Here is a 25,791-nt window from a genome sequence, read left to right as displayed (position 1 = left end):
TTCTCCAGGAGCCCACGCGACGGCCGCTTCAGGGTTTAGGGTTCAGGAGGACATGGATAAACATGAGCTGCTTTCTTGCTTACCTTTCCAGCTTCGTTGTCTCACCCTGCTTCACAGATTTTTAAGAAAATGACTCTGCACGGTATACAAAAATTTACTACTTTGCTCTCGTCACGCAACAATAAGCCAATTTGCAACAAATCATCCAAAGTTCGTGCCGTCGTTTAATCCTTGCTAGATCTCTGTTCTTCACTGCAACTGATTGTAGCCTTGCCGTACAAAAATAATGAGATGAATGATATATGAGAGGCCTAACACTAGGAAAAGGAAACCAGGAAAAACAGACATGTAAGAGTTGAAAATATCTACTGACAGCAAATCTGAGCCAGAATTAGATGTTCAAAACCACATACTAAGAAAGCTAAATTGCATGGTTAAATTTGCGAGGCAAACGCTTACTCTCAAGGAAGACCGGGTATGCCACAATCTAACAAAACCATCAATCATACAAGGGGGACCAGAACAGATGATAAAGCAAAAGATTAAACAAGTTATATGAAGAATCAATTTCAGACTGTATGCAGAGTGTTTAAAGAACTTATGGACAATTGTTAAAGAATTTACCTGCCAAAACACAAACGACATAGATGAGAAAAAGTGAATGTATGTGTTTGTGCAAAGATGAGCTTCCTTCTTGTCTAAATTTAAATCATTCAATTTAAACATGCAAATATTCCATAAGCCAACCTCCTAATTAAGACAAAATTACCAAGCAATTAATTAGAAAACGAAGCATAATGAAAATTACAGTAATTTGTATTCTTCAAAGCATCGCATATGCCACATTAAAAGATTAGAACAGACAAGTCAGTGATGTGTCAGTTATAAAGTATTGCAGCAAAATGTAGTAACTAATATGATCTTATATTGCTTGGCAGTCCCTGCAAAGATGTGCTCAACTTCATGCCCCAACTTTATGAACACCTGATACCAATTATGTTCATCAGATTTAATGAGAATAAATCCGGGTTGCATTACATATATGAATGCATGTCTACTTTGATAGCATCGTCAACCATAGAGCAGATGTGGCTTGAAAGTGTGCCCAAGAGGGGTGACAAGTTGGAAACTTGAACCACATCCTCTGAAGTTTATACACTACTAGTGAAATTTACATCATTGGATAAATCTAATCTGAAGAAGCACAAAACTAATGTAGTTTAAAATCACATGTTATCATTCAGTGGTACCATCAAAGGAATTGTCTCAGGTGCAGTAGATAAGAGAGATAGTCAGCATAAAATACTTATTTATAAAAATGCAGATCCACAAGTGAATTTACACATTCTAATAAGGGTGACAAACAAATTCAACAAATGATATGAAAGGTAAGCTTCTTACTCAATGCACTATATAATGTGTTATGTGGTTGATGATAGTTTCACACTCCACATATTGAGATAAGAGAGGCAACAAATATGTGATGTTCAAACACTTGTGAATGGATAAATTCGGTGAGATATTAAACATATCCTATTTTGTGAGACAAAAACATATCAGCGAAAACATTAAGAGGCTAATATACGAGACATATCCCATTGTATGTGCCAAGAACAACTCCAAGTAAAACTTCAAGAATTATACATATAAACACATGAAACACAAGGCAAAACAGCGGGACCATCTTTAGGATCGACCAATCCACTAACCAAAAATTTTGAATGATTACTACAATCACAAAATCCCATCAAACAGTTTGGTAAAAATATTTGATAAGCAAAAAAAATAAAAAATACAAGATGATCAATAACTACTCGCAGCAGTCTCAAAACTGTTTGAGAAGAAGTAAAATCTTGCACAGTTTACAAAATTCAATGGAATTGAAAATGTGAAAGGGAAGATTCGAATGACCTCGTCAAACTTCAGCAATCGTAAAGCTTAGCTGTATGCCACTTCATTTTCCACAACCATGTTTTCCTATGTTCAACTAGCTCCAGATCTGTAAAGACGCCATTCTGCTTGTTCTACAATGAAAAATCCCTAGACTCCAGCAATCTCGTTTGCTCTAGGCTTTGAGTTTTTGGAATTCAAACCATATCTCATAATGATTGAACAGCAAACTGTCGTGCGTATGCGTCCCGACGTATTCCAAACCCAAATTTGTGAGCCTCTTCGTGCACTCGTCGCCGCCTAATCGAGAACAGAATTTGATATTGTGAGAAACAAAGATCCGACCGTTCTCAGGTTTTAGCTTGCTAGACAATCTCTCAAGCCCAACCCACACCAGAGTGTCGGGGATGTGAAGGAACACTGCGCTTGCATAAATAAGATCATAGAAAACGTCGGATCCGAATCTATCGAACACCATGTCATCTCCCCGGACAATCAGAGGCCGCTTGTGGAGGAGACCCTGAGAAGGGAGCTCGTACCGGAGCGCGGCCATGAGAGAGAGTTCATCGCGCTCGAGGCAGTGGAATCGCGCTACCTCGAGGTAACGGATGAAATGGAGGCCGACGCGGAGAGTGCCGCACCCGATCTCAAGGACACTATCGGATGGCTTGAGCCCAACAGCCGAGGCTAGAAACTCAAAGACGTCGCGGCCGCCGGCCCAAGGTTCCCCGTAATTGCTGTGGTGCTCCTCCACCAAGAGCTCTCCGGGACAAGGGAGGGCCGTGTGATTGCTACCCTCATCGCCCTCGTAGTGGGAGATACCCTTGAACCTGCACAAAGTGGATCGAGATCAGATTTTGATTTTTGGTCATCCCCAAAAGACTTGCAGAACCAACCGGCCGAGGTCCTCGAGCTGCTGGGCGCGGGTGCGAGGGTTGATGCCCTTGCGGAGGGAATGCCAGGCAGAGGTCGAGGAGGAAGGCTCTTGAACGGAGTTACGGGCGAGCTGTGATTTGAGCCAGGCGATGTCGTCGGAGGAAGGGGAGACGGGATCGGAAGATCCGGTGGTGCCGGAGGCGGAGGGAGGGCAGGATAGGGAGGTGGAAGGTGGAGGGGAAAGGGAGGGAAGGAGGAGAAAGAGGAGTAGGGCAGCGGCGGCGGTGAGGAGGAGGACGGAGGCGGGAACTGTGATGCGCCTGGACGGGTAACTGGCCATGGGATCTCGAGACGGGGACTCCCCAAAAGTGACGTCGTTTGGAGGTGGACTTCAAATGAAAAGGTGGGCCCGGTCTAAACCTAAATCAGATCCAAACCTGTGGTCCGGCCCATCGGCCCAGCTAAGCAAAACCCACATACTAAGTTTATCTGAAAATTTTGAAATATAGAAAATATTTTTAAAAATAGAAAAAAAATTCTAAAAAATTTTATTTCTAAAAGTTATTTTTCTATATATATATATACATATAATTTTATTTTTAAAAATGTTGATTTTACTTACAAAAACCATTTTCATTTATTTTATAAAAATTGTTATCGGAATTGTCGAGTAATATTTGCCGCGTGCTATTTAATTACATGCGACGCTGAAATGAGGTATAATTGGATGCGACCCAACGGCCAGTCGGACGTCAGCGGATCAAGTCAGCCCATCTGTAATCCCTAATTCTGTCTCCCTGCCCTTCCCCCCGTCCCACTGATCGCTCCCAAGAATCGCTCACGACGGCCGTCGACCTGCGACGGCGGACGGTAGGCGGAGCTTCCATGGTATTTGCTTTCTTCGCTTCTCCTTCCTTGCTCTTCCTTCTCTCCACTCTTCTTCAGATTTCCTTTTCTGCTCGTTCTCCCAAATGAAAATGTGAAAAAACTCGAAACATTCCTTGTAGTTCTATTAAAAAATACACGAACCTTTCTGTCCTCTTCTTCGTTCTCTTGGCTGAATTGCACCGTCTTTATTTTCTTTAATCGTCGAGCCCCTTCTTTCCCGTGCGTATTGTTTTTGCCGTAGCTATTTTCGTGCTCTTTGAAAGTCCTTCTTGGTCATCTAAGTTTATGAAGCGCTTTCAATCCCAACTCCAAATAACATAGGTGAAAGCAAATGAGTTGAAGTCCACCTCATATCAGAATGGAATAACAGTGATCTCAGTTCAGTTAGATTATGCTTGACACTTGTGGAATAGATAAAATAAATTACTAGGAGATCCTGTTCCAAGGTTTAAATGATCGTTTGGTGCAAGGGCATTAGTTTTTACTGGAATGGTATAGTTTAGGTATTGTGCCATTCTAGCACTTGCCACACTTTCATATGTATTAAAGCATGCTGAGATGACTTCTGACTCATTTAGTTCATTTAATCTCCTTGACTCTAGCTTTCAAGCCTTTGATTATTAAGATGTAGTTATTCTACATTGTTAGCTTATAATTTAGAATTAATATTAACTATACTATTCATAATTGTACCTCTTGTTAATAACCAAAATCCTTTAGTAATGAATCTGATTAATGTTTGATGATATATGTTAGTAATTAATAAGTTAAATAATAAGTTTAATAAACTTATTAAGTTAATGTATATCAATTAAGTTAGTAGGTTCAATAGTACAACTTATTTAAATTTAATAAATTTTATCTTATTAATCAATAACTTAATAAGTTATTAACTAAATTATTTATGACATTTATAAGCTATCAATCAATAACTTTATAACTATTAGTTCAGTAATATAACTTAAAATTAATTAAAGCATTATACTTTATGACCTAACTTTAATTTGGAAAGTACCAAGATAATGTATATTAATTAAATTAACAAGTTTGAAAAACTTTATAACTTATTACCACTAAAACTTAAATCAGTGAATGACTTATAGGGTAATTAAATTACTTCATTAGTTTGTTATATAACCTACCCTCCCACCCTTGCCAACCCCCTAGGTGAACACTCCTGCCCCTCTGTGCAGCTGTGCTACACGAATCACCTTCACTTGATTAGGTAAAATGTGTGTTTCTGTGCTCTTTTCCGACTCTAGCTGCCACTTCCTCCCATTCTCATTTGAATGTGTTTTCTCTTCTTCTCCTTCTCTTGTTTAATACCCTATTTTGTTTTCTGGTTGTTGGATTCTTTGCGTCTTCGCCGATGCTGGATGAGACATGACAAATCTCGATTGATTTTAGGCAATAATGTGTTGGTATTGGTTGCAGACCACAAAATGCCTATGTCGGTACAGTATTTATTCAGGTAAACAACGTGGAAAGATATTTTTTGCTCGTGGCAACCAAAAATAGTGTGATCTTTAAAAGTGTGTTTGTCAAAAGAAATCTAATGTCTTACTTCAAGATAAAAGTTTGAAAGGTGTAGGCAAATGAAAGATGGATTGTTGAATCTATAATATATTTAGGGTGTGCAACAAAAATTCCTCTGCTTTTGAAAATTTAGGATGTGCCATAGGTTGTGAAAAACGAATTTATGCAAAAAAATGCACATATAGAGGACTTAATATGGAGGAGGAGCAACATAAAGAGTATCTATGCCCATGGTTAATAGAAAAAGCAATTCTTATGTTTTGGTATTTGGAGTTAGAGTTAGCCAAAAATACTAGGGAACAAACATAAAGGTCTTGAACATATAAGCGGAGAATCTAGTCCCTGTGCTTCATATGAAACTCTCCTGTCATATTTATCATTTTTTTTCTTATTGCCTCATTTCGTGGAAATCACATTTTCATAAGTTTTCCCACATCTAAGAACTTGATGCTGGTTGTATAATAGAGATTTTGAAGTTCTTGATACCTGGCAGTAGAATGCAGATAATTTGATGCTGACCAAACTTTGAGGTCAATCTTCATCATTACATAATGTATGAATCTTGTGAGTGCATAGCTATTATTCAACTGATTATTCTTTTATTGTGTTTTACGGAGAAAAAAAATCTTTGGCCATATTGTTGCATTAATTTATGTGTGTATTAAAATTCTTTTTATTGCTTGTTCATTTCAGGAGGGAAGCTGCCTATAGCATCATGTACAGATAAAACTAATTAACTCCTGGATAGCCTGCTTATTATGTACGGGTGAATGTTGCTTGCAGTAGGTTGTCACTGCACTTATTCTGTGAGATTGTTGAAGGCAGTGAAAACTTGTGGTTGGTCTCTTATCTTTTGAAATGCCAGGCTTACCTTTGGCCGTTCGAGATACCACGTAAGCCTAACTCTAAGTTCGATAGATTCTTGCCGACCTATAATCTCGATTTTTAATTTTTATGCTCCATGTATGTTACTAATTCCAAATTAAGAATAAGACAAACCTTTCCATGCGAATCACTTTTGTAGGAATCATGGTTGCAGTTGTAGCCAATCAAGGACTAACCAAATTTGCCGTCAGCAATCTCGTGTTCGTTTGACTGCAGAAGAGCAAATTGCAGCGGAAGAAAGTCTTTCTGTATACTGTAAACCAGTTGAACTTTACAATATACTTCAACGTAGGGCAATACAAAATGTAAGTGCATGTACATTGTTTTGTTTTTATTAAGTTGAACTTTGTGGATAAATTCTTTAGTGTAGATGTATATTCTAAACTAGGTTAACCTGTTATTATGAAAAAAATACTAACAGTTTTTTTTCATTGTATTCAGCCTTCATTTCTGCACAGATCTTTGCTGTACAAAATACAGGCAAAGCACAAAAGGAGGTTCTTACTCTCTGATATAGTAATTTCTCTTTTAGGTGTAGCCATGTGTTTTTGTAATCATTCATACTACTGCTGGATGTAGTTTCCTTCCAATCTTCTATTGACTAGTTGTTCCTTTGGTGTTTGAACTAAAAAAATAATCTTGTGGCTCTTGACTTAATTGTTTCTATAACAAATGAAAAACCAATTTTGCCACTGTTTGATTGAACATTATGAGAATTTCCATTTCCATCCTGATTTAAAACGCAAACTTCATTTACTATGAATATAGATTGGGCTTCTGTGACCGTGAAAATTAAATTTGCTTGTCTTTTTTTTTTTTTTTTTGAAATTTTTTCTCTTTTCCATTGGCATCACACATCTGAACTTCTCTAGGAATGGACAACCATAATAGTAAACTTTTACTATCACTATTCAGTTTCTTTATTGTATTTGAGATTTGATATGGTGCTTAAGTGGTTGAAACATATTTTAATTTATTCTTCTTAACATTTACTGACTCAGATTTCTTCTCATGTAGAATACAAATAACCATTTCTCTGATTGGAAGTCTGAATTCTGAGATAGAGCCACAATGTGTGTTTCCACTCTATGTACTATTTGCTAGGCCTATTGCTGATACTTTAATCGCAGAGGTATATGAGTTTCTTACTCTGTTGTGAGGTTGTGTGTTTATGTGTTAAATGCTAACTCTTCCGGCTATCATGGTCAACAGCACTGTGCAATGTACCGACTCAGTCATCCTCGTGTGCTAACTAATTTTGCTGAGTTTGGGAACAAAGACAAAGCTGAAGCTAGCTTTTTGATTCCAGAGATTAAGAAGTTGACAACTGATGCAAGAGTTGCCAATCTTGATATTATCATTATCAGCAAGGGTCAGTGTTGCTTATTTCATGTAGACATGCATTTATCCTTTTGTTTGCTTTGTTATTTGACCAATATACATTCAATCTATCAAGATTTGAATCATGCGTTTTATCTTTCAGGGGAATCAAATGGTGGTTCTGGTGAATATCTTTCATTGAGAGAACATGAAGAATGGCCCTCTTTTCTCAGTAAGTCATACTTAATTGTGGGATTGTATGATTCTGGTTTTTTCAAGAATAATGTGTGGGCATTGTTCTCATGTGGATTAGTTGTGTTGACTTAATGATTCAACATTCTTATTGAGTTGATTGATGTTTGAGAACAAGTAATTGTAGATGTCCAATAAAAAATTTACTTGTGTAACCCTCATTCTACAATAAAATTCCAAAATAATCAGTGATGGAAGTTTAGGTTGATTCCTTGTGAACTCATCATCTAGCAGGAATTTTCATCAGCCAATACGATAGAGTGTAATGATGTTAATAATCTCTAGAACTAAAAAAACAGTGTTGCAGGCCAATGATACTGTATGTAAATGAATAGAGCATTTGATTACTTAAGATTTTTTTTATATGTCCAGTTTGTCTGGTCTTTTAAAAACTAAATTGAAGGATTTGAGGGGTCTTAGTGTTTTCTAGTCTATCATAATTACTTTCTGAGACTTTGTTAGATGCCTTCTGAAACATGAGGCAACTAATCATATTAAATTCTTCTTACCTTACATTCTTCATTATTTCGTCAAAATTTGACTTTGTCCATACTATTAAAATTTGACTCTTCATAGAATCTTTTCCTATCATTTCTTAAATTCAAAGCAATTTGGACTATCAAATTGATCTTGTGAATTTTTGCCTTGGGCTGTTGGCATTTTAATATCATTCTCTTTTGGAAGCATGGGTGGCTTACCAACATGATTTACTACCCTTCTATATGGGGAAATTGATTTTGATTCCTTTTGTTTGTTAGAACTAACTTGTAATCAGCCAATTCCAAGCATTATCACATAAATAGTAGCAAAAGCAATCAAAGAATCATCTGCTAATCTTCTCTTTTTCTTTCGAGAGATACAAATGGAATATACAAATTCGAAGATGGAGCTAATCAGGCTTAGCACTGTAGGGAGGAGTATCTCTCTACTTTATGAATACACTGAATCATCCTGATGCCTGTGATCGGGAGCCTAATGTTTGCATACGAGATACTTAACCTTGGAGGAAAAAATTTGCCTAAGCATACTTGCTTAGTTCACCAAGTTAGTTAAAGACAATTTCAGCGTGATTAAACTCATATCCTTCCTCTGGATGAAGTACTGTTGAACAACCCTTCCCTCTTTATCTTCTCTGTAGTTGTGTTGTATAATATCATGAGGTGTTCAATTTAAGGGTTCCCCTTGAATTTGATGTGATGTCCTTGATTTTCTCATTGCACGCCTTTGATTTGTTAGTTCTTAGATGACTGATCATGTATGAATCTTATATGGGGTTATGATTACCCTTTAGTAATGTTATTGTGCCGAGTGCACAATTACAATGTTAAGTTTACTGGCAAGTTGAATTTGTTGTTGTGGTTGCAATGTTTGGGATGGTAAAATTGTAGTTTCTGCTTTGTGAACTCCATGGCTACTTAGTCATTTCTATTTGACACGTTAGTTGTTCAGCATGTATCTGGCTTTGACAATTCATGAACCACTTCTGTCCTATATGATGACGAATATGATCTTCACAAATTATTGCTTAGATGGATGCATCTGAAGATAATTTTTTTTCATTACTGCAATTGAAGTTTTTAAGTATTGTTTTGTGCTGGAGTTTAGTCTCCGGTGAAGATAATTTTTCTATTCTGTTACTGCAAATGAAGTTTTAAACTATTGATTTGTGCTTTAGTTTAGGCCTTGGGTTGGAATAATATGCTATGGTATATCGCTATGCTGTTTGTAGCATGCCAAGTTAAGATAAATGACTGTTAATTGATAATTCTCTTCCACTTAGTTTGATTATCTCCAAATACAAGCCTAGAAAGTCGATTGATATTATTTTAAAATAAGAAGATGCAGAATATAATATGCTTGACTAATGATTGTATCTTATTAATACCAAAAATGAGGGTTGTATACCGGATGAGATGTTGTTCTTGTAATATCCTAGTGCGATATCCTTATAATTTTTCAAGATGCAGTTAAAAAATGCTCTCAAGACATTTAGTATTAATTTTTTTTCTCCACATGCTTTGAAATATAATTGGTTAATCATTGGAGTTGGACATGAACTAACGTGACTAGAACTAGAAAGTGCATGGGTATAATCTCATTTTTTTTCAATGTTGGTATTAAGCCTCTTATCTGCTGCTAGTGCTTGTGTTAATGCGATCCCACTCCTTCCTCTCTATAGTGTTTCATCTCCCTGTAATGGCAAACAGATGTAAATGATGCCACATGGAGTGGATCTTCTTGACTATAGCCAAGATAGGATCCATTTCAATCAGTAGCAAAGAAACCGTGTCAGACCAGGTGGTACAGTGACATTTACAGTATCGGCTGGTGGTTGGAATCTGACTGTCATCGATTGACACTTGAAACTATGTTGCAAATGACTTTAAAGAGATAATGTGACACCATCTCTTCTTTGTCAAGATTGAGATCACTTTGTATGAAAAGATAATCTAAACTGATGAAAGTTCTCTTAATAAAAGGAAAGTTTAAATGAGAAAAAGAAAACTGTCCTGAGAAAGAATCTGCTACACTCTTCTTTCAATGTAAATGCCAAGTTTGCAGGAGCTGATAGAGAACTGCATGTTCCTCTTAAATCCTCTATTCCTTATTTCTATGTTACGTTTTGTAGTTGGACTTCTTCAAAAGTGGGTAAAACTGGAGAAAGTGTGATATTGATTGCATAGATATCAATTCCTGTTATTGTTTTGTAAGTGCAAGATATCTCTATCTGGACATAAAGCAATTAAATGTTGTTTCCTGTTCTGCTTTCAGAATGTGAAGGAAAGTGTCTCTGGGGGAAAATAGCAGTTAATTCACTTTGTTCATCGATGGAGAAATGTGTGACTTTGAGCTTAGGGCATCGAATGGATATGCGTTCAGCTGTTACTATGAAACCAAGCATTCTGCAGGTATGCAAAGCATGATACAGTCCTTGAAAGTTTGTTAGGTGAATTAGGTAATGTGCTTGTATGATTAAGGTAGTGATTGAAATAATAGAAAACTTTCAAAACATTAAAGATTTTAAGACTTACATAATATTGTAAAATTTTCTTGAAGGGATTTTAATAAGAATTTCTTATATTAAAAATTAATCTCAATTATATACACTAAAGTACACTACTGAGCTCGTGGTTTTTCTTAGAGTAGAAACATAGTCCAGTTAGAGTGAATAATTTTTTATATTGACCTATGAACTTTAACATATTTGCAGAATAAATTTTAACATATCCGTTATTTTGACCTAGTGAAAGTCCTTATTTGGTGGTGAAAGATTCAGATGAATATCATAAGAAGTATAAAATTCATAAAAGATGTGTTATTAAAGGTGCCTAATATTTCTTGCTTATTATTAGTCTTTTTTTAATTATCTGTTTATCAAATTCTGATCCTTGCAATCCTATAATGATCCTGATTGCATTTTCCCCATTGGGGATCCTGATTTACCTGTGGCTATAAAGCTGTACTACTAGTAGATGTCAACAATACAATAGGATGATGCTATCCTTGGGGATAAGGAAGAAAAGAAACATTGTCTAACAAATTGATTGTCATCATTACTAGATCATGTTTAGTTGCCTTTGATTGTAGATAATTACAATCCATTCTCTTAAGGTTTGTTTGGAGATTTGTCACTTAAGAGAGTGGGGAAAGGATCATAGGAAAGGGATGCTAGTTGTACTTGTGTCAGCTTAACAGAAGCATTATTGGATTCGATTACCCCACCCTAGCTTAGCGTGTTAGGAGTAAACCTCTATGAAATGCATAAATCTAATGGAGGCTGCTGGATTGGTGGTTGCCACATGAGGAATTCAAGCTGCGGCTGAAGGCCACAGCAGCATACAGTCACAAGGAAGAAGATGGAGCTGTCAGATGTCCTCAAAATCGATGGATTTGGAGGACAGTTGACATTTAATAAATTTCAAAATTTTCTGTACGTTGCAGATGGCAAGGAACTCATCTATGCAGTAAAACCGCCTCTGGTTATGAACGTGATGTAGTTCCAAATAGGCTGAGTCGAATAACACCTCCTGGTGTTAAACCATACCTCTAGATCTCGGAAGGTAATGCCCTGTTGATTGAAGAAGACGATGTTGATTGGGAGAGAGTCGATTGAATCTGGCACTTGATTGGAAGAAGACGCGACATCAACTGGAATGCACAGATGTTTCTAGATTGTTGTAGAAGAAAGAGGAATGATTGCCTTTAAAAAAAGCAGAGACAACAATGAGACAAAGGGAGATATCAGCCTATATTATGGTCGTTCCCTTAGGTCTTATTATCATTTTATGTTTACATCCTAGTGATTTGTATATTTACAAATTGGCCTTTATCTATATATAATTAAGACCCTACAATGCATAATGGATGGCCTACCTATAGGAGCGGATTGTGTGATAGAGGGGGGGGGGGGGGGTTTGAATATCACATTTAAAAACATTTTTTTCTTTTTATGAAAACTAGATCAAAATGCAGTGGAAAAACAAATCTTGAAAGATACGGTCGGTTACTTGGTTCATAGCCTAATGACTGCTACTCCAAGGCCCACGATCCCTTGGATCGTTTTCGATTGGGCAATCCACTAAGGTTCTTCTCTTAACAAGTTTCAGAGGAGGAAAACTCGTACAAGAATGAGGAAAATAGTAACAAACTACTATCCCCTTTAATGTAAATGCAAGTAAAAAGAATATACCGACAACGTAAGATTAGAGTTTCGTCGTAGGTTATCGGGTAGCCTCTTAGCGTTGCAACAATAGTACATGCATGGATGGAGCAGCAGATAAGAAGAGATTGTTGAGTGAGAATTAATGCAGTGCTTCAGATCCCGAGACTTCTTTTATAGCCTTCATTCGATCGATTGAATCTCGTTTGGTTGACTGATCCTTTCGGTCGGATTAGTCAACTGAACGCCCTATCAGGCCTCTAGACCTGTTTGGGTTTTCTCTGTTCAGTGTCTGATCGACCTGATTCACTAAGACTTTCCTGCAAAACCGAATTAGCACAATAGATAATGCAAAATATATTAGTAACATTATTTTTCGGTTTACCAAATACACTGGTCTAGTCGATCGTGCACGGTCGACCGGAAACCTTGTTTCGGTTACACTTGCTTGAAATTCACTCTTCCAAGACTTTTTACTATCTAAGGTTCAGTCTCTTAAGTTTTTCCATTTGTTTGGAGTTCACTCCTCCAAGACTTTTTACTATCTAAGGTTCATTCCTTAGTTTTTCCATTTGCTTAGAGTTCACTTCTCCAAGACTTTTCACCATCTAAAGTTTACTCCCTTGGATTTTCCACTTGCTTAAAGTTTACTCTTCCAAGACTTCTCACCACCTAAGGTTCACTGCTTTAGGACTTTTTTTTTTTTGGAGTTCACTCCTCTAAGATTTTTTACTACCTAAGATTTACTCCCTTAGTATTTTTTTTCTTGCCAAGCATCTAGTCACCCTTGACCTATTTGAACTTTTCCCTTGCTAGACATCCGTCAACCTTGACTTGACTTGACTTTTCCCTTTGGCAAGTATTCGGTTAACTTTGACCTGCTTGGATTTTCCCTTTGCTAGTCACCCGGTTAACTTTGATCTTATTAGACTTCTCACTTGACTAGATCAATCTTGACTAGACTCCATTAAACGTATTCTTAAACAAACATCAAAACCTTGGAAGTCGATTGCACTAACACAACCTTCTGCTTGTTATGCATCTGTTTCTGTAATTATTTTTCTGTAAATTTTTATATTTCTTAATCATAATATTAATATTTTTGTTTAGCGTTGAAATTATTTTAACATAAAAAATCATTAGCTTGAACTTGGAATGGACCACACATGCATCTCACACTAGGCACAGTAATATTATGATGACTCATGCCATTCTGAGCATAAATTGCCTTATTGGTTTCTTCCAGAGATTAAAATAGTACGTTGTTTCAGTCGCCAACTGATGTGTTGTTCTGTTGGCTGATCGAGATCAACACAGACTTGAATTGACGAAGATGTTAAGAGCAACATTTTGTTTTAACTTCTAGCAGTTTTGACTAGTGTTTCAGTCTTTGTTTTCCTTGTTGAGATGAGACATTAGACTTAGTTCTTCTCCTAGTTGTTTCTTTCTTTTAGATGAGACACAGTAGGTCAGTAGCTACAGGTCAACAACATGCCAATTTTCTTCTCTGAGATGGGATACAACAAAGACAGGTCGATAACATGCCAATTTTCTCCTTTGAGATGGGACACAAAAACAATAGGTTGATAACATATGATTCAATGGCAGGCTTTTTTTTTCATGCCAAGTCCAAGCATAACCAGTCAACACCCGGGGGGGGGGGGGGGAAATAGTAAAATCCCATGAATTTGTTGTTGTTTTTTTTTAAATTCATACATGATTGCCGCAAGAGACAGGTACTCTTCTAAGACTCACCTTGTTCCTCTCCCTTTCTTGATGAGTTCAAGTCGTCTTTTTACCTAATCACTCTTCTTTCAAGTTTGTCAATTTTCATTCCTGTTGTATGAATTCATTATGAAAAAACACATGACATTTTCCAGTGCTCAGACGAGATGTGTGAAGACCAAGTTATTTTATTGAATTTTATATTGTTTTTTCAGTTGAAATGACTATATTCCTTTCATTGTGTAGACAAAGTAGTTTATTCTTAGGTCATCATAGCTGGTTCTTTTGACTATGGTTGAGATCTCAACTGATCACAAAATAAGAATGCATTGCAACACGATGCTACAATTTTTGCCAATCTATTCTTTGCCATAAGCACAGTATTATTCCCCTGTTAAGTCATATCTGACCACATTCATTAATTTTCTTTTTATGGTAGTATTGCTTCAGTTAAAAGAAGTAAGCTCTTTGCTACTACTTGTAAAATTTTGCTTTCATGTTCTTTTTTGTATTAGTTATGTTACTGACATCTTTGCTATTGTTAGCCAAAATACTTGGAAAGCCATGGCAGCATATTTTTTCAAACTCAAAATATGGATTCAGCAGTAAGTTCATGCTCTTATCTTATTGCTTGTTGAGTTTGAAGACTAAAGCTGTTACATTGATAACTTCTTTCCTTCGTTTAAGAGCACTTGCCAAGTCCAAGTCAGCATATCTGCTCAAGAGGTTGGAGCAAGTGAGACTTCTCCTTATGATCTTTACTCCTACGACGATATTCCAACATCATCTTTACCTCACATTATCAGGTTATCATGGTTTGTTATACCACAACTAGCAATAATCAGTATTCTATTTCTTACATAACACTAAGGAATCCTCATGCTGTATTTAGTGTGTTGCAACACTTCCAATTTTGTTCTGCTAATTGCCAGTTTTAATTTTCTTGTGTTATTGTTTGCCCATCAATACATAAATTTCTGGAATGTCTGTTTATTATAGTTGAATTTATGGGAAAGATCTGTATCAGATTAATTTCATGTGCTAATTATTTTTTTGTTGGTATCTCTTAGCTACGCTTGTCATCATCTTTGGTTTTAAGTTATGATAATATTTATAGTTTCTCATAATATTTTTCTTGGTTTTGGAGAAGATCAAACATCTACTGTGTAAAAAAATAAAATTGTTACATGAGAATGCCAAAGTGTTGATATATTTGTAAAAAATTTCTATTCAATCTCTAAATTTGTTTTTTTTAGGAAAATGAGAACCATAAATAGAAAATGTCAAATTTTACCAACCATACAAATATCACATTATTTGGTTCAGTATCTACTATCTAGCCATCTGCTTGGGCCTTAACTTGCCTTTGGTAATTGCTTGCCTTTCTTCATGGTCGAAGCAATAGTCTTACTTCATATTAACATGGACATCTTTTTTGAGCTGAAATCCTTTATCATTCGTTGAATAATTGTGAAAAAAAGCTTTAAGGGGGTGTTTGGTTGAAGGTTATCGTTGATAATCTTGGTTATCTGTCCAAGGTTATAACCTTGTTTGGTTCAGATTATCAACGATTCCCAAGTAGTATAGCATCACGGTCACATCAGCAAAACACCAGCAAATGGGTTATAACTCTGGAATGTGATTACCTTGGCAGTTTAAGGTTTTCTACGATTCCAGAGGTTAACGAAAATTTTTTCAATGATTACCCTCCGATTTTAAAATTGAGTTAATCGAAATGTATAGTAAAACCTAATTGAAACTGAGTTAACTAATTCAATAAATTTTAATTTAAATACTTATAAATTTAACAAATTATATTTATTAATTTAACAATAAATTAATGAATTATATTTATTAATTTAATGAATTATTTTATTAATATATATATATAATTTTTATTTTAAATTTTAAAAAATTATAAATAAATTATATTTATTTATTTTATATATTATTAATTTATTATCATCATTAATATTATTAATTTAATTTATTTTAAAAATAAATTGAATCAAGGGTAATATAGTAAATGTTAAATTGGTTATGTTTTATTCCTTCCAAATAAATAAGTTGAACCAAACAACATTAGATTATGTTTTATACCCTATAACTTTAGTTATGTGATTATCTGGTAATCACATAACCTTGGTTATGCCTGATAACTTGAACCAAACACACTCTAAAGGTAATGCAATTTATATACAATAAAATTCCTCTTTCTTATTGCTGAACTTTTGTTTTTAACTAAGACCACCCAATTAAGTCTCTTGACAAAACTTACCTTTTAGGCTTACACCAAATTAGACTCTGATTAGATTCCAATTAATATAAATGTTGGTTCGGCTCAGCTTTAACACAATCACACTGACTCCAACTTGAATCTGACTCAAAACCCAATTTAAGATCAACTAGGTCCGCATGTAACCACAACTAATCTAATCCTAAATAAAATAAATCTAGTCTCATTAACAACCATCAAACTGTGGTTACTCCCACTCATTGTTATTTTCAGAATTTTTCACTACTAAACTTTTAAGGTTATCGCTGTAATACTCACCAGGATCCTTCTCATTTACTCCTTACTTTTTCACAATAATGAACAGTCTTGTTTTTCTCATAGTTCATAGTCTCGGCTATCATTATATAACATGTCTGTCAGTTCATAGGAACTTTTCTAGTTGCCTGCTAATTTTCCTTTCCTAATTAATCTATTTTTTTTCCTTTCACTTTGCAGATTGAGAAAAGGAAATGTTCTTTTTAACTACAGATACTACAACAACTTGCTGCAAAAGACTGAAGGTGAGTTTCTCTTATCCAACTATTTTCTAATGCTCCACAAGTCTAGTTCTAAATAGCAAACATATTTGCTTCTGTTTCTCTACTGCTTATTTAACAGGAAGAATCACCTTGGATGAATTCCTAATCCATTTTAGTTGATATTCATATACAATTAGCTTGTTCTGTAAAATGCCGTCTACCAAGTGTACTCCTATTTTATGTGTTAGCTTTACTATCATGACAATTTTATCATTCTTATTGATAATATCAGTTCTTTGTCATAGTACAAAGTTCTAAGTTTGTGTATTAAGCACTATGTTGGAAAATGTCCTTCTGGCTATTGAATTGACTAAATTTTGCAACCATACTGATAGCCATTTGAGTCGAGCATCATAAAATCTTACATTTTTCTTTTTCTAATTTGTGAGATCCCTAATCATTTTGGTCAGTGCACAATTTAACACATCAGCTCCTTTTTGCTTTTGGAGTGCCATAGGTTAAATAAGCTTCTTGAAATTCAGTTGCAAATGTATCGATAGATATGCCATTATACAAGCTAATATAATGTGTATTTGCTGGAAGTAATATTGATATAAAAGAAAGTTCTGTTATATTTTTGCAAGAATCTCCTGTTTATCTTACTATGCTCTTCTGCTTTCTGTCAGCATTCCTCTTGTCTTCTCTCTTCTCCTCCGCTTTCCATCATCTTACTTGATTACTATGGTATATTTTTCCTTCTCCAATCCTCTTCTCTCCCTAATTATTCTCACCTTTTTTTTCCAGTTCCCTATTGGCTTCTTGTTTTTTCTTTCCTCCGTACCCTCTTTTCCCTCTCCTCTTCGTAACCACTGCCATGTACCCTTCATCTCTTATAAAGCTTGACATTTACCCATGAGTAATTCTGTTTTCGGTTTGTAAATGATTTTCAAATGAAATTGAATTTTTTCAGTTTGTATTTCAAACCAAAACTAGACCAAACCAAAACTACATATCTGAACTGAACTGAAACTTTCAGTTTGGTTTAGTTTAGACCAACTAATAAATAAATATTCCTTATACTACTTCATATAGTAATTGGACAGATTAAAATATATATTATTTGCAATAGATTAATCTTTCTATTTAAATTACACCCATATGTGAATACATATGTGCGTGTATGCATATGGACTATGGAGTTATTCCTAAATACATATAATGTGGTGGGGAGGCTATTGAGTAAAGAATGGTGAAAAAAAATTGATTTAGGAATACATGACTATGTTTTTTGGTTTTTGAATAATAGTGTAAGATGTAATTAATGGTAAACTGGGTTATGCCTAGTTCTTTCACTCTGCTGACTTGGGCAATGGAATCATAGATACTAACCAATGCATACAGTCCTTCATATTCAAAATTTTGACCTAATGGAGGGCCTGTAAGATGTTTGAAATTTTGGTTTCTTTGCATCTTGTCTCATGTTTATGACAGACTAGTCCAGAAAATTTTTGCTAACTTACAGTTCTGATAATTTATCATAGTTGCATCTTTTTCTGTTTATTTCAAGTTTTTGACCTTTACTCTAAATAACAGTTACAGAAGACTTCTCCTGTCCTTTTTGTTTAGTGAAGTGTGCGAGCTTTAAGGTAATGTACATGCTGATTCTGCTCCTGTATTGTTCTTACTACTTGGTTTCATATGTGGTGGTTTTTCTGCAGGGTCTCAGATATCACTTGAACTCTTCCCATGACTTATTCAATTTTGAGTTCTGGGTTCGTAAGCTTTTGGAATTATTTTTTGCATATGTGGGTTGTGTCAAGCATAACATGTATTGTTTGGCTGATCTTGCCTCAGGTAACTGAAGAGTATCAAGCTGTAAATGTTTCTGTGAGGACTGATGTTTGGAGCTTTGAGGTTAGATTCCATTATACATACCTTTTCTGGAAGTGCTGTGATTATACTTTTCTATTAAAACCGTTGGTGCTGATTTGCCTGCTTCTTATGAAAATGCTAAGTAGGACTAACCAAGGTTTAAAATATCGAACCGTGCCGAGGTTTCAATCCCGGACCGGAACAATACAATTTCAGTACCGTATCGTACCGTGCTGGTATAATTTCAATATTTTTAAAATATAAAATATATTAATTAAAATAAAAAATTTAATCTAAATATTTAAAAATAAAAAATAAAATATTTTTAAAAAAATAATAGGATAATTTTATGAGTTTTAATTAAACCCATTTAAATTATTCCTAACTATAGCTAAAAATTGATTATTAAAATCTTTATTAAACCTAAGTTAAAAAAAATCACGCTCGAGAGTGGCCAGGTGCGACTGGGGCGCGCCCGGCCCGGGCGACGCCTCCGATGGTGTCGATGGGCTCGGGCGACAACTCGTGATAGTATCCCGATCGGAACGCCTATGCCGGTGCCAATGCATCGGCGGAACGAAATTTTTCGCCGATATCGCGTGATATGGCTCAAGATTTCAATCTTTGGAACTAACTGTGATAAAACTTTATCTTCTGATAAGACTTGCTGAATCATATAATTGTAGGTAAGTATGGAAATGAACACGCAGAAAGGTCTTAGACCTATTCTAACTCATCAAACATTCAGTTATTCTTGGTAGAGAAGGCTGGCTTAAATAATAAAGCTACTCTACTAGTTCAAAGATGACTGGTCTGATAGAATAAATCAATTCAGGAAATTACAATTTTTTTATTTATTTCTACTAGGTATTAAATATGATTTTATTTGCATTTGCATTCTAGTACACCTAGTACTCTTAATCAGACCAGGTTATTGTGATGCATATAAAATGACCCCTACTTATTTTTTCTTCTCTCTTGTGGGATTGTATCAACCAAGTCCCACATATCTTTTTGCTGTGTCACCTATCACATTCTATCGAGGGCCTTGCTTGCGCCTAAATCACCTTGTCAAAGAAATGAATATATTCTAGAAAATGCTACACTGAGCATGGATAGCGCGATGGGCCTAAGTTACCAAAAAAAATGGATTTGTGGTTTTGCAAAAAGTGCACACTTGACTAAATGTTGGCAAGTAAAAAAGTGTGCCATATCCAGCAACCTTTAGATCAAATTCCAAATTTCTGTAGGCTCTGCAGAAACCTTGCATATCGCTGCCTCCTACCTCTCTTTCTTCCTGTGAGAATTTGGTCTGCTTCCTTCTATTTTTGCTATGCCCAACTTTTCCTGAGATAACCTAGATCAGCTCCTCTTTGAACAGTCACCACCCATCCCTTCATGAATTCTCTATTTCCCCTGTTGCCATTCCTCCTTGCTGAAGAAGCCGCACCAAGAATCTGCCCTGTGAAGATCTTTTCCTCTTGTTGCCAGCACAACCCATCTGGTGAACTGATAGAGGGCTTCTTTTCCCCAGTCCAAGACCTTGGAACCCGTCATTCTTGAATGATGCATATGCCATTTGATTAATAATGCCAGCATCAAAATCTGGACAACAATTGTATGCCACACAGAGAGTGCTGAATATTTGATTAAACACTTGTGAGCAATTCTGAAAAACAGTTCAATCTAAAATCTTTGACGGTTTGGCACCTTTTATCGACATAGACGCTGAAAAAAAAATGCCAACAACTTGTGTAAGCTAGGAAATAGATAAATTGGCCTTGTGAAGAAAGGAAAACTCAATAGGAAGTTGAAAGTTAGGGAACCCCAAATGTTATATATTTCATGGATTGAGTACCTGGTATTCTCTCTCCCTAATTATACTGCTGAGTTTTCTTATCCAAAATCAGAATATCTGTATCCATCATGTTTTCTAATTTATGTGATGTGTCAGGTTGCATCAGATGGAAATGATCCAAGGCTGCAAACATTTTTCTACCGGTAGTCTTGTTTATGTTTCTTCAGTTCTTGTTTGGCTTTGCACTATTTTTTTGTACAGTAATAAGGTTCCTTGAACTGAAAGTGAAAACGAAATGGCAGCTCAAACTTCAGGAAACGTAGAAGATCGAAGAATAGTGTTCAGACAGCAAGCCATGTTCATCCACATGTTTTGGAATCAGGTTCACCTGAAGGATCATTGGCAGGTTCTCGCAAAGAATATTATAACAAAGATAATGCCACATGTTACTCTCAAAGGCCTTATGCATCTACAATAGATGGTTCACTTACAAATGGGTATAATGGTATGTTGAGTTCAGATTTTATTAACATATTTGAATAGACAAGAAATGGAATTGTTTATGCTACTATCACTTGATACCTCTTGTAAAGATGAAGGAAAGGGCTGTAAATCATTCCTACACGGGGCTCACTTGCTCCCTATGAGGCATAAACCTGAGATCAGTTCGCAACATTGTAATGCTGAAGAGTACACACGACATGTACTATGTAGCCCAGACACTGTTGGCATATGTGCATCCACAAATCAAGCTTCTACCAGTAATGATTTTACCCAGCAAGCATCTGCAACCAATTTAGCTTCACAAAATATGCTGCAATTTGCAAAGACACGGAAGATATCTGATGAGCGTGCTGATCCAAGAAAGTTAGTTTCCATCTCATTCTAATCTGCACTGATAGAGAAGTGATATTTTCTGAGGGATGTAAAATTTTGTGTAATGTGCCATATCAGTTTCTATAATATGTTTACCAATCTTTCTCATCTGACAGTCGCGCACTTCTACAAAAGAGGCAGTTCTTTCATTCCCACAGAGCTCAGGTGACTCACAATATCTCACTCTTTTCCTTTCAATTGTTATATGCATGCGTGTTTTCAGGATATTACTCAGCTACATTACTCATACTATATATGAGTATGCGATGCGAGTATAGATCTAGATGTCAGACACATCAGATTACCAAGCAGAAACATGAGGCAAGGGAGGTAAGTATCTAATACTGGATACCCTAACTAAGGTCATGCCATGTCAACATGGGTAGGGGTGAGCAAAAATTGGAATTCAAACCAATCCAGAAAACCCAACTGAACCAACCTAAAATTTTAACTTTTTTTTTTTTCAGGTTTCAGGGATGTAAGACACTCCTTTGGATTTAGATCTGATTTTGAGTTTTTATATAAAACATCAAACAATCCAATTCATACCAGTTGTGTAATTAGTTAGTATATAATACATCAAAATATGTAATTATATTGTATATAGTTATTATTCATAGAGTAGCAAAGAAGATATAAATAATAATAAATAGACCTTTGAAAGAAACTCCAATCGCTCTTGTTTAATTGTCTCCAGTTTTTGTTTGTTCTATAATCATTTTCTCTCTTGTGAGATGCCAATGGGTGTTTACTACTTGTGAAATGAATATTGATTCTAGTTAACCTGTATTTTTAAATGAGTGAATCTTTCCATGATTTTGCAACCATAAACTTTAAGAAATTTAAAAAATCCAAAATACCCGTTACCCAAACATGGAAATGCAATCAGACCCCATTCAAAAATTCTGTTCTGGATATATGATATAACTGGGTTTGGGGTTTACTGAAACTTTTTAGCATCAGAGCTCCTCAGATTCCCCATTGGGAGTGGGGGCCATAAGATTTTAACAAAAAAATGTTGAGCTTCTTGATCTGCTTGGTTCAACACGTGAGAAAGGATCTGAAGTATGGCCTGCTTGATTAGTTTTTGATGGGATGCCTTGGGGAGTGAACATATACACCGTCTCTTGACTATGATTTGGAATTGAAAAATGAGATTGCAGAACATTGTTGCATATCTTCAGAACAGTGTATATGCTTCTCAGAGCAGAGACAATTGGCATATACATTGATGTGTGTCTTAAATACTGCTGTTTAGCCTTCTCGAAAATTTTCATTTCCTTCAATTACTTGATCAGTTCAAGTTTTGTAAAGTTGAGTTGTAATTGTTATTACATTGAAGCCAATGGAGCTGGAGCAAGTATTGTCGGATCGGGACAGCGAAGATGAAGTTGATGATGACATTGCAGATTTTGAAGACAGAAGGGTATTATATTGTCCCAACTGAATAACTATCTTTCCTTACGAATAATTTGTGACAATAAACAAGAAACTGAATTATTGTTTCTTATTTTCTTGTCCATTTTGTTATTGCACTTCAAAATTTTAACATTTCCATGATGCTTCATGATTCAGATGCTTGATGATTTTGTGGATGTGACAAGGAATGAAAAACAAATAATGCATTTGTGGAATTCTTTTGTAAGGAAGCAACGGTAATTCTTTTTTCCTTTAACCAAATAATGCCCTTTTGCAGAGATGCCTTCCCTTTATTATTATTATTTTTTGACTCAAAAACGACCTTTGTTTTACTAATTATTTGCTTGATTAATTGACTGAATATTCTCATCATGGAAAAACCATTTCTTACCCTTCAAGGAGATATATAATTGAATGGGGTTTCCTTGGAATTCTACGAATATTTGTTAAGTATGATGGTTACCATATCTAAACTTTTGGGTTCCAAATCCTTGTGCATTAGCTGAAAAATAAATCTGAACTTTAGGATACGGTATGATTTGTGATCATGGAAATGAGTAAATATGGGGTTTTTGAGCTCATTCGGATGAGAATTAATGAGGAAACAATGGCACAGCAGTGGGAGAGTTAACATATGTCTTTGGCACTTTTCTCACATTGAATATGGAGTCATGTCTCCAGTTACGAGATTGTGATCTGCAAGAGAGGAACCCATGATGGCGTCTAGAAGGTACAAAATCAGGCTACTTTGTTGGAGGTTGGGAGGAACAGAGTTACAACGTTAATTATTGGGAACTCTGATCTTAGCCTGCCAACTAGACATTAGTGGCTGCCACGAGCCTTGTTCCGTAGACATTTTAAACCTATTAATTTTTTCCTGTTAAAATATCTGTTCAAGTGAGAAGAAATTTGATTGTTTAAATTGTGCAGACTCAACTAAGCTGCCTATTATATTGTTTGCCATTGCAGTGTTCTTGCTGATGGTCACGTTCCATGGGCATGTGAGGCATTCTCCCAGCTTCATGGGCAAGATCTTGTGCAGTCTCCTGCTTTAATGCGGTATGGTTAATGCTGGTTCACTCTCTTCTAGTTGTTGCATGCAATAAAATTCGCTAAACTCAAGATGCATTGTTATTTTTTTTTTCAGAGACCTCATTTTTAATAACCATTCTAATGAAAGGGTTTCTTACCCGTTGTTTCTTTTGCAGTTCCAATATCTTTGTAAATTTTTAAAAATCCTAGTGATTATGATATATCTCACAATGATGTTTCATTTTTCGCATGCAGGTGTTGGAAGTTATTTATGATCAAACTCTGGAATCATAGTCTTTTAGATGCTCGAACCATGAACAATTGTAGCCTAATACTCGAGCGATTTCAAAAAGAGAGCTCAGGCCCCAAGTTAAGCTGATTCATATAGAATGGGTGGCTGGTAAAACAACCAGAGCAACTTGGGGCAAACAAATCACATCCTGACCGTTGCACCCCCACCATTTTTTTGGGGGGTTTCCTCGTGTTGATTTTATTTTTGGGTAATTATTTGGGGTATTATTGTCTTCAACTGTAGATTGTTTGTTGGGGAGTATTGTTAAGTTTGTTTACATATTCTGAGGTGGTCGTCTTTCATTCATGAAAGCTTCAATGCCTTTTATTTTCAATCTTTTGTCAATTATAGATCACGATTGCTGCTGTTCAAAGCCTGAAGCTTTGGTTGTGTTATGCGTGTCATGTTTAGTACTTTATTAATTTTCATTTTTTTGCTTTTTTTTTCTAGAATAGAAAATTTTCGTCCAGCTGATGAGTAACAGGCTGAGCACAAACAAGCTCTTTCATTTCTCCTTTCATGATGAAGTGTCTAATAATGTAGAAGATTTGGACTTCCAAGTAGACAGCTAATTTGCACCAGTGTTCATGTAAAAGTATAAGAGATGAAACCATTTTTTGATGCAAATCCCACGGTTCACACTTTGCAAAATACTGAAAGCATGGTATATTGTGTTTTCCGTTAGCAGAAAAGAATAACAAAATAGAAAACACTGACAAACCAACAATTTTTTTGAATATTATGGAAAGTGCACCATGTTGTTAAGTTACTACAGCAGAGGTAGATTTGATTATGATAAATCTTAGCTCCAAAGGAGGATCCATGCACTGAAATTTAACCAGATTATTTAAGATGCTTAAAGAGTTTTGCTATTAAGTTGCATAGCATCAGAAGACTTCTTATAGCTACATGTCGAGCCGTCGAGGGGACAGAAATATCTTAAAATCTTTTGAGAAAAGCATTATGTTACGTCTAGGTAGAAAAAAGGTTCGCAATTCAGGGCTCTAAAAAAAAGGCGGCCGTTGATAAGCAAAAACATTAGACTTCAGCAGTGGAATTATTGTCTTGTAGGATCTGTTTCGTATTGTCTACAACATGTGGTTTAACTTGCCATAACATAATGCAAACATGTTCCAAAGGCAAGGATCACTCATATGCTATAGTAGCTTGCCTTTGTAGTTTGGTACCATGTTAAGTTTGATGCAAGAAGAAACTATGTTATGTTATAGCATTAAACAACTGTGTTATACGTTTGACTACAGTAAAATCCACCTGCTATTTATGGTCAACTGGAAAAAGATAACTATATCCTACCGTATTTCTTCCTATTGAAGAATATATTTTTAACTCTTTAGAAAGATCTCAACAAAACTACTAAGGGATATTATCAACCTAAAAACCTGATAGAAACTAGTTAAATTTGGCTACATTAAGACACAATCTATGTAAAGTATTTTGCAATGTCAATCTGCCAAAGACAATTTAGACTTTTACGGTTTTATCACTACATCAAGAAACAACTTTAATCTTGTATGGTTCTATAAGTATAATCAACAAGAATGGACCATGTAAAAATGACTTAATGGAGGACATGACATAATATACTACAATAAGAATGGAGTTACACAAACTTACAGACATAGAGAATCAGAAATATTATTTACACAGATTTGGCTTAAATGTAGTCTTGGCTTGTTCCAGTGGTAGGATTCTCTG

At 35.5% G+C, this 25,791-nt stretch overlaps 2 protein-coding genes across 5 annotated transcripts; one reads left to right on the top strand and one right to left on the bottom strand.

Moving 5' to 3' along the window:
- Positions 1–1,722: 1,722 nt before the first annotated feature.
- On the bottom strand, positions 1,723–3,106 carry LOC141842012 (uncharacterized). The gene is made up of 2 exons (XM_074730224.1): positions 2,787–3,106; positions 1,723–2,720 (listed from the first exon to the last, which is right to left on the bottom strand). The coding sequence occupies exons 1-2, from the start codon at positions 3,104–3,106 to the stop codon at positions 2,066–2,068; spliced, it is 975 nt and encodes a 324-aa protein (XP_074586325.1). The 3' UTR covers positions 1,723–2,065.
- A 433-nt stretch (positions 3,107–3,539) lies between these two features.
- Positions 3,540–24,451, top strand: LOC141839935 (polycomb group protein EMF2B-like). Of its 4 annotated transcripts, none has more exons than XM_074727798.1 (23): positions 3,540–3,654; positions 5,687–5,754; positions 5,884–6,083; positions 6,215–6,380; positions 6,517–6,572; positions 7,093–7,207; positions 7,288–7,447; positions 7,559–7,627; positions 10,420–10,556; positions 14,578–14,637; positions 14,720–14,838; positions 16,764–16,828; positions 18,380–18,432; positions 18,505–18,558; positions 18,641–18,700; positions 20,613–20,659; positions 20,759–20,961; positions 21,050–21,323; positions 21,449–21,497; positions 22,675–22,758; positions 22,908–22,987; positions 23,721–23,810; positions 24,039–24,451. In XM_074727798.1, the coding sequence occupies exons 3-23, from the start codon at positions 6,049–6,051 to the stop codon at positions 24,160–24,162; spliced, it is 2,100 nt and encodes a 699-aa protein (XP_074583899.1). In that variant the 5' UTR covers positions 3,540–3,654; positions 5,687–5,754; positions 5,884–6,048; the 3' UTR covers positions 24,163–24,451. The 4 variants fall into 4 exon arrangements, with proteins under 4 accessions (XP_074583899.1, XP_074583898.1, XP_074583897.1 ...); XM_074727797.1 differs by having other exon boundaries at positions 5,684–5,743; XM_074727796.1 differs by having other exon boundaries at positions 5,684–5,754.
- The last annotated feature ends 1,340 nt before the right edge of the window (positions 24,452–25,791 follow it).

The sequence above is a fragment of the Curcuma longa genome, chromosome 11 (assembly GCF_044706935.1).
Source record: "Curcuma longa cultivar G26 ecotype Majalengka, Jawa Barat chromosome 11, ITB_CL_G26_1.1, whole genome shotgun sequence".
NCBI classification, from domain to species: Eukaryota; Viridiplantae; Streptophyta; class Magnoliopsida; order Zingiberales; family Zingiberaceae; genus Curcuma; species Curcuma longa.
Note: the sequence above shows the minus strand (reverse complement) of the source record. Positions and strands in the feature narration are given on the sequence as shown.

What these genes read in the sequence shown, in the direction of transcription:
- LOC141842012 (XM_074730224.1), bottom strand. Translation starts at nt 3,106, where the DNA reads ATGGCCAGTTACCCGTCCAGGCGCATCACAGTTCCCGCCTCCGTCCTC. An exon ending in CAGCTCGAGGACCTCGGCCG is followed by an intron (nt 2,721 to 2,786) that starts GTTGGTTCTGCA and finishes CACTTTGTGCAG; the next exon opens with GTTCAAGGGTATCTCCCACT.
- LOC141839935 (XM_074727795.1), top strand. Translation starts at nt 6,049, where the DNA reads ATGCCAGGCTTACCTTTGGCCGTTCGAGATACCAC. An exon ending in TGAAGTGTGCGAGCTTTAAG is followed by an intron (nt 18,433 to 18,504) that starts GTAATGTACATG and finishes GTTTTTCTGCAG; the next exon opens with GGTCTCAGATATCACTTGAA. An exon ending in CTGCAAACATTTTTCTACCG is followed by an intron (nt 20,660 to 20,758) that starts GTAGTCTTGTTT and finishes ACGAAATGGCAG; the next exon opens with CTCAAACTTCAGGAAACGTA.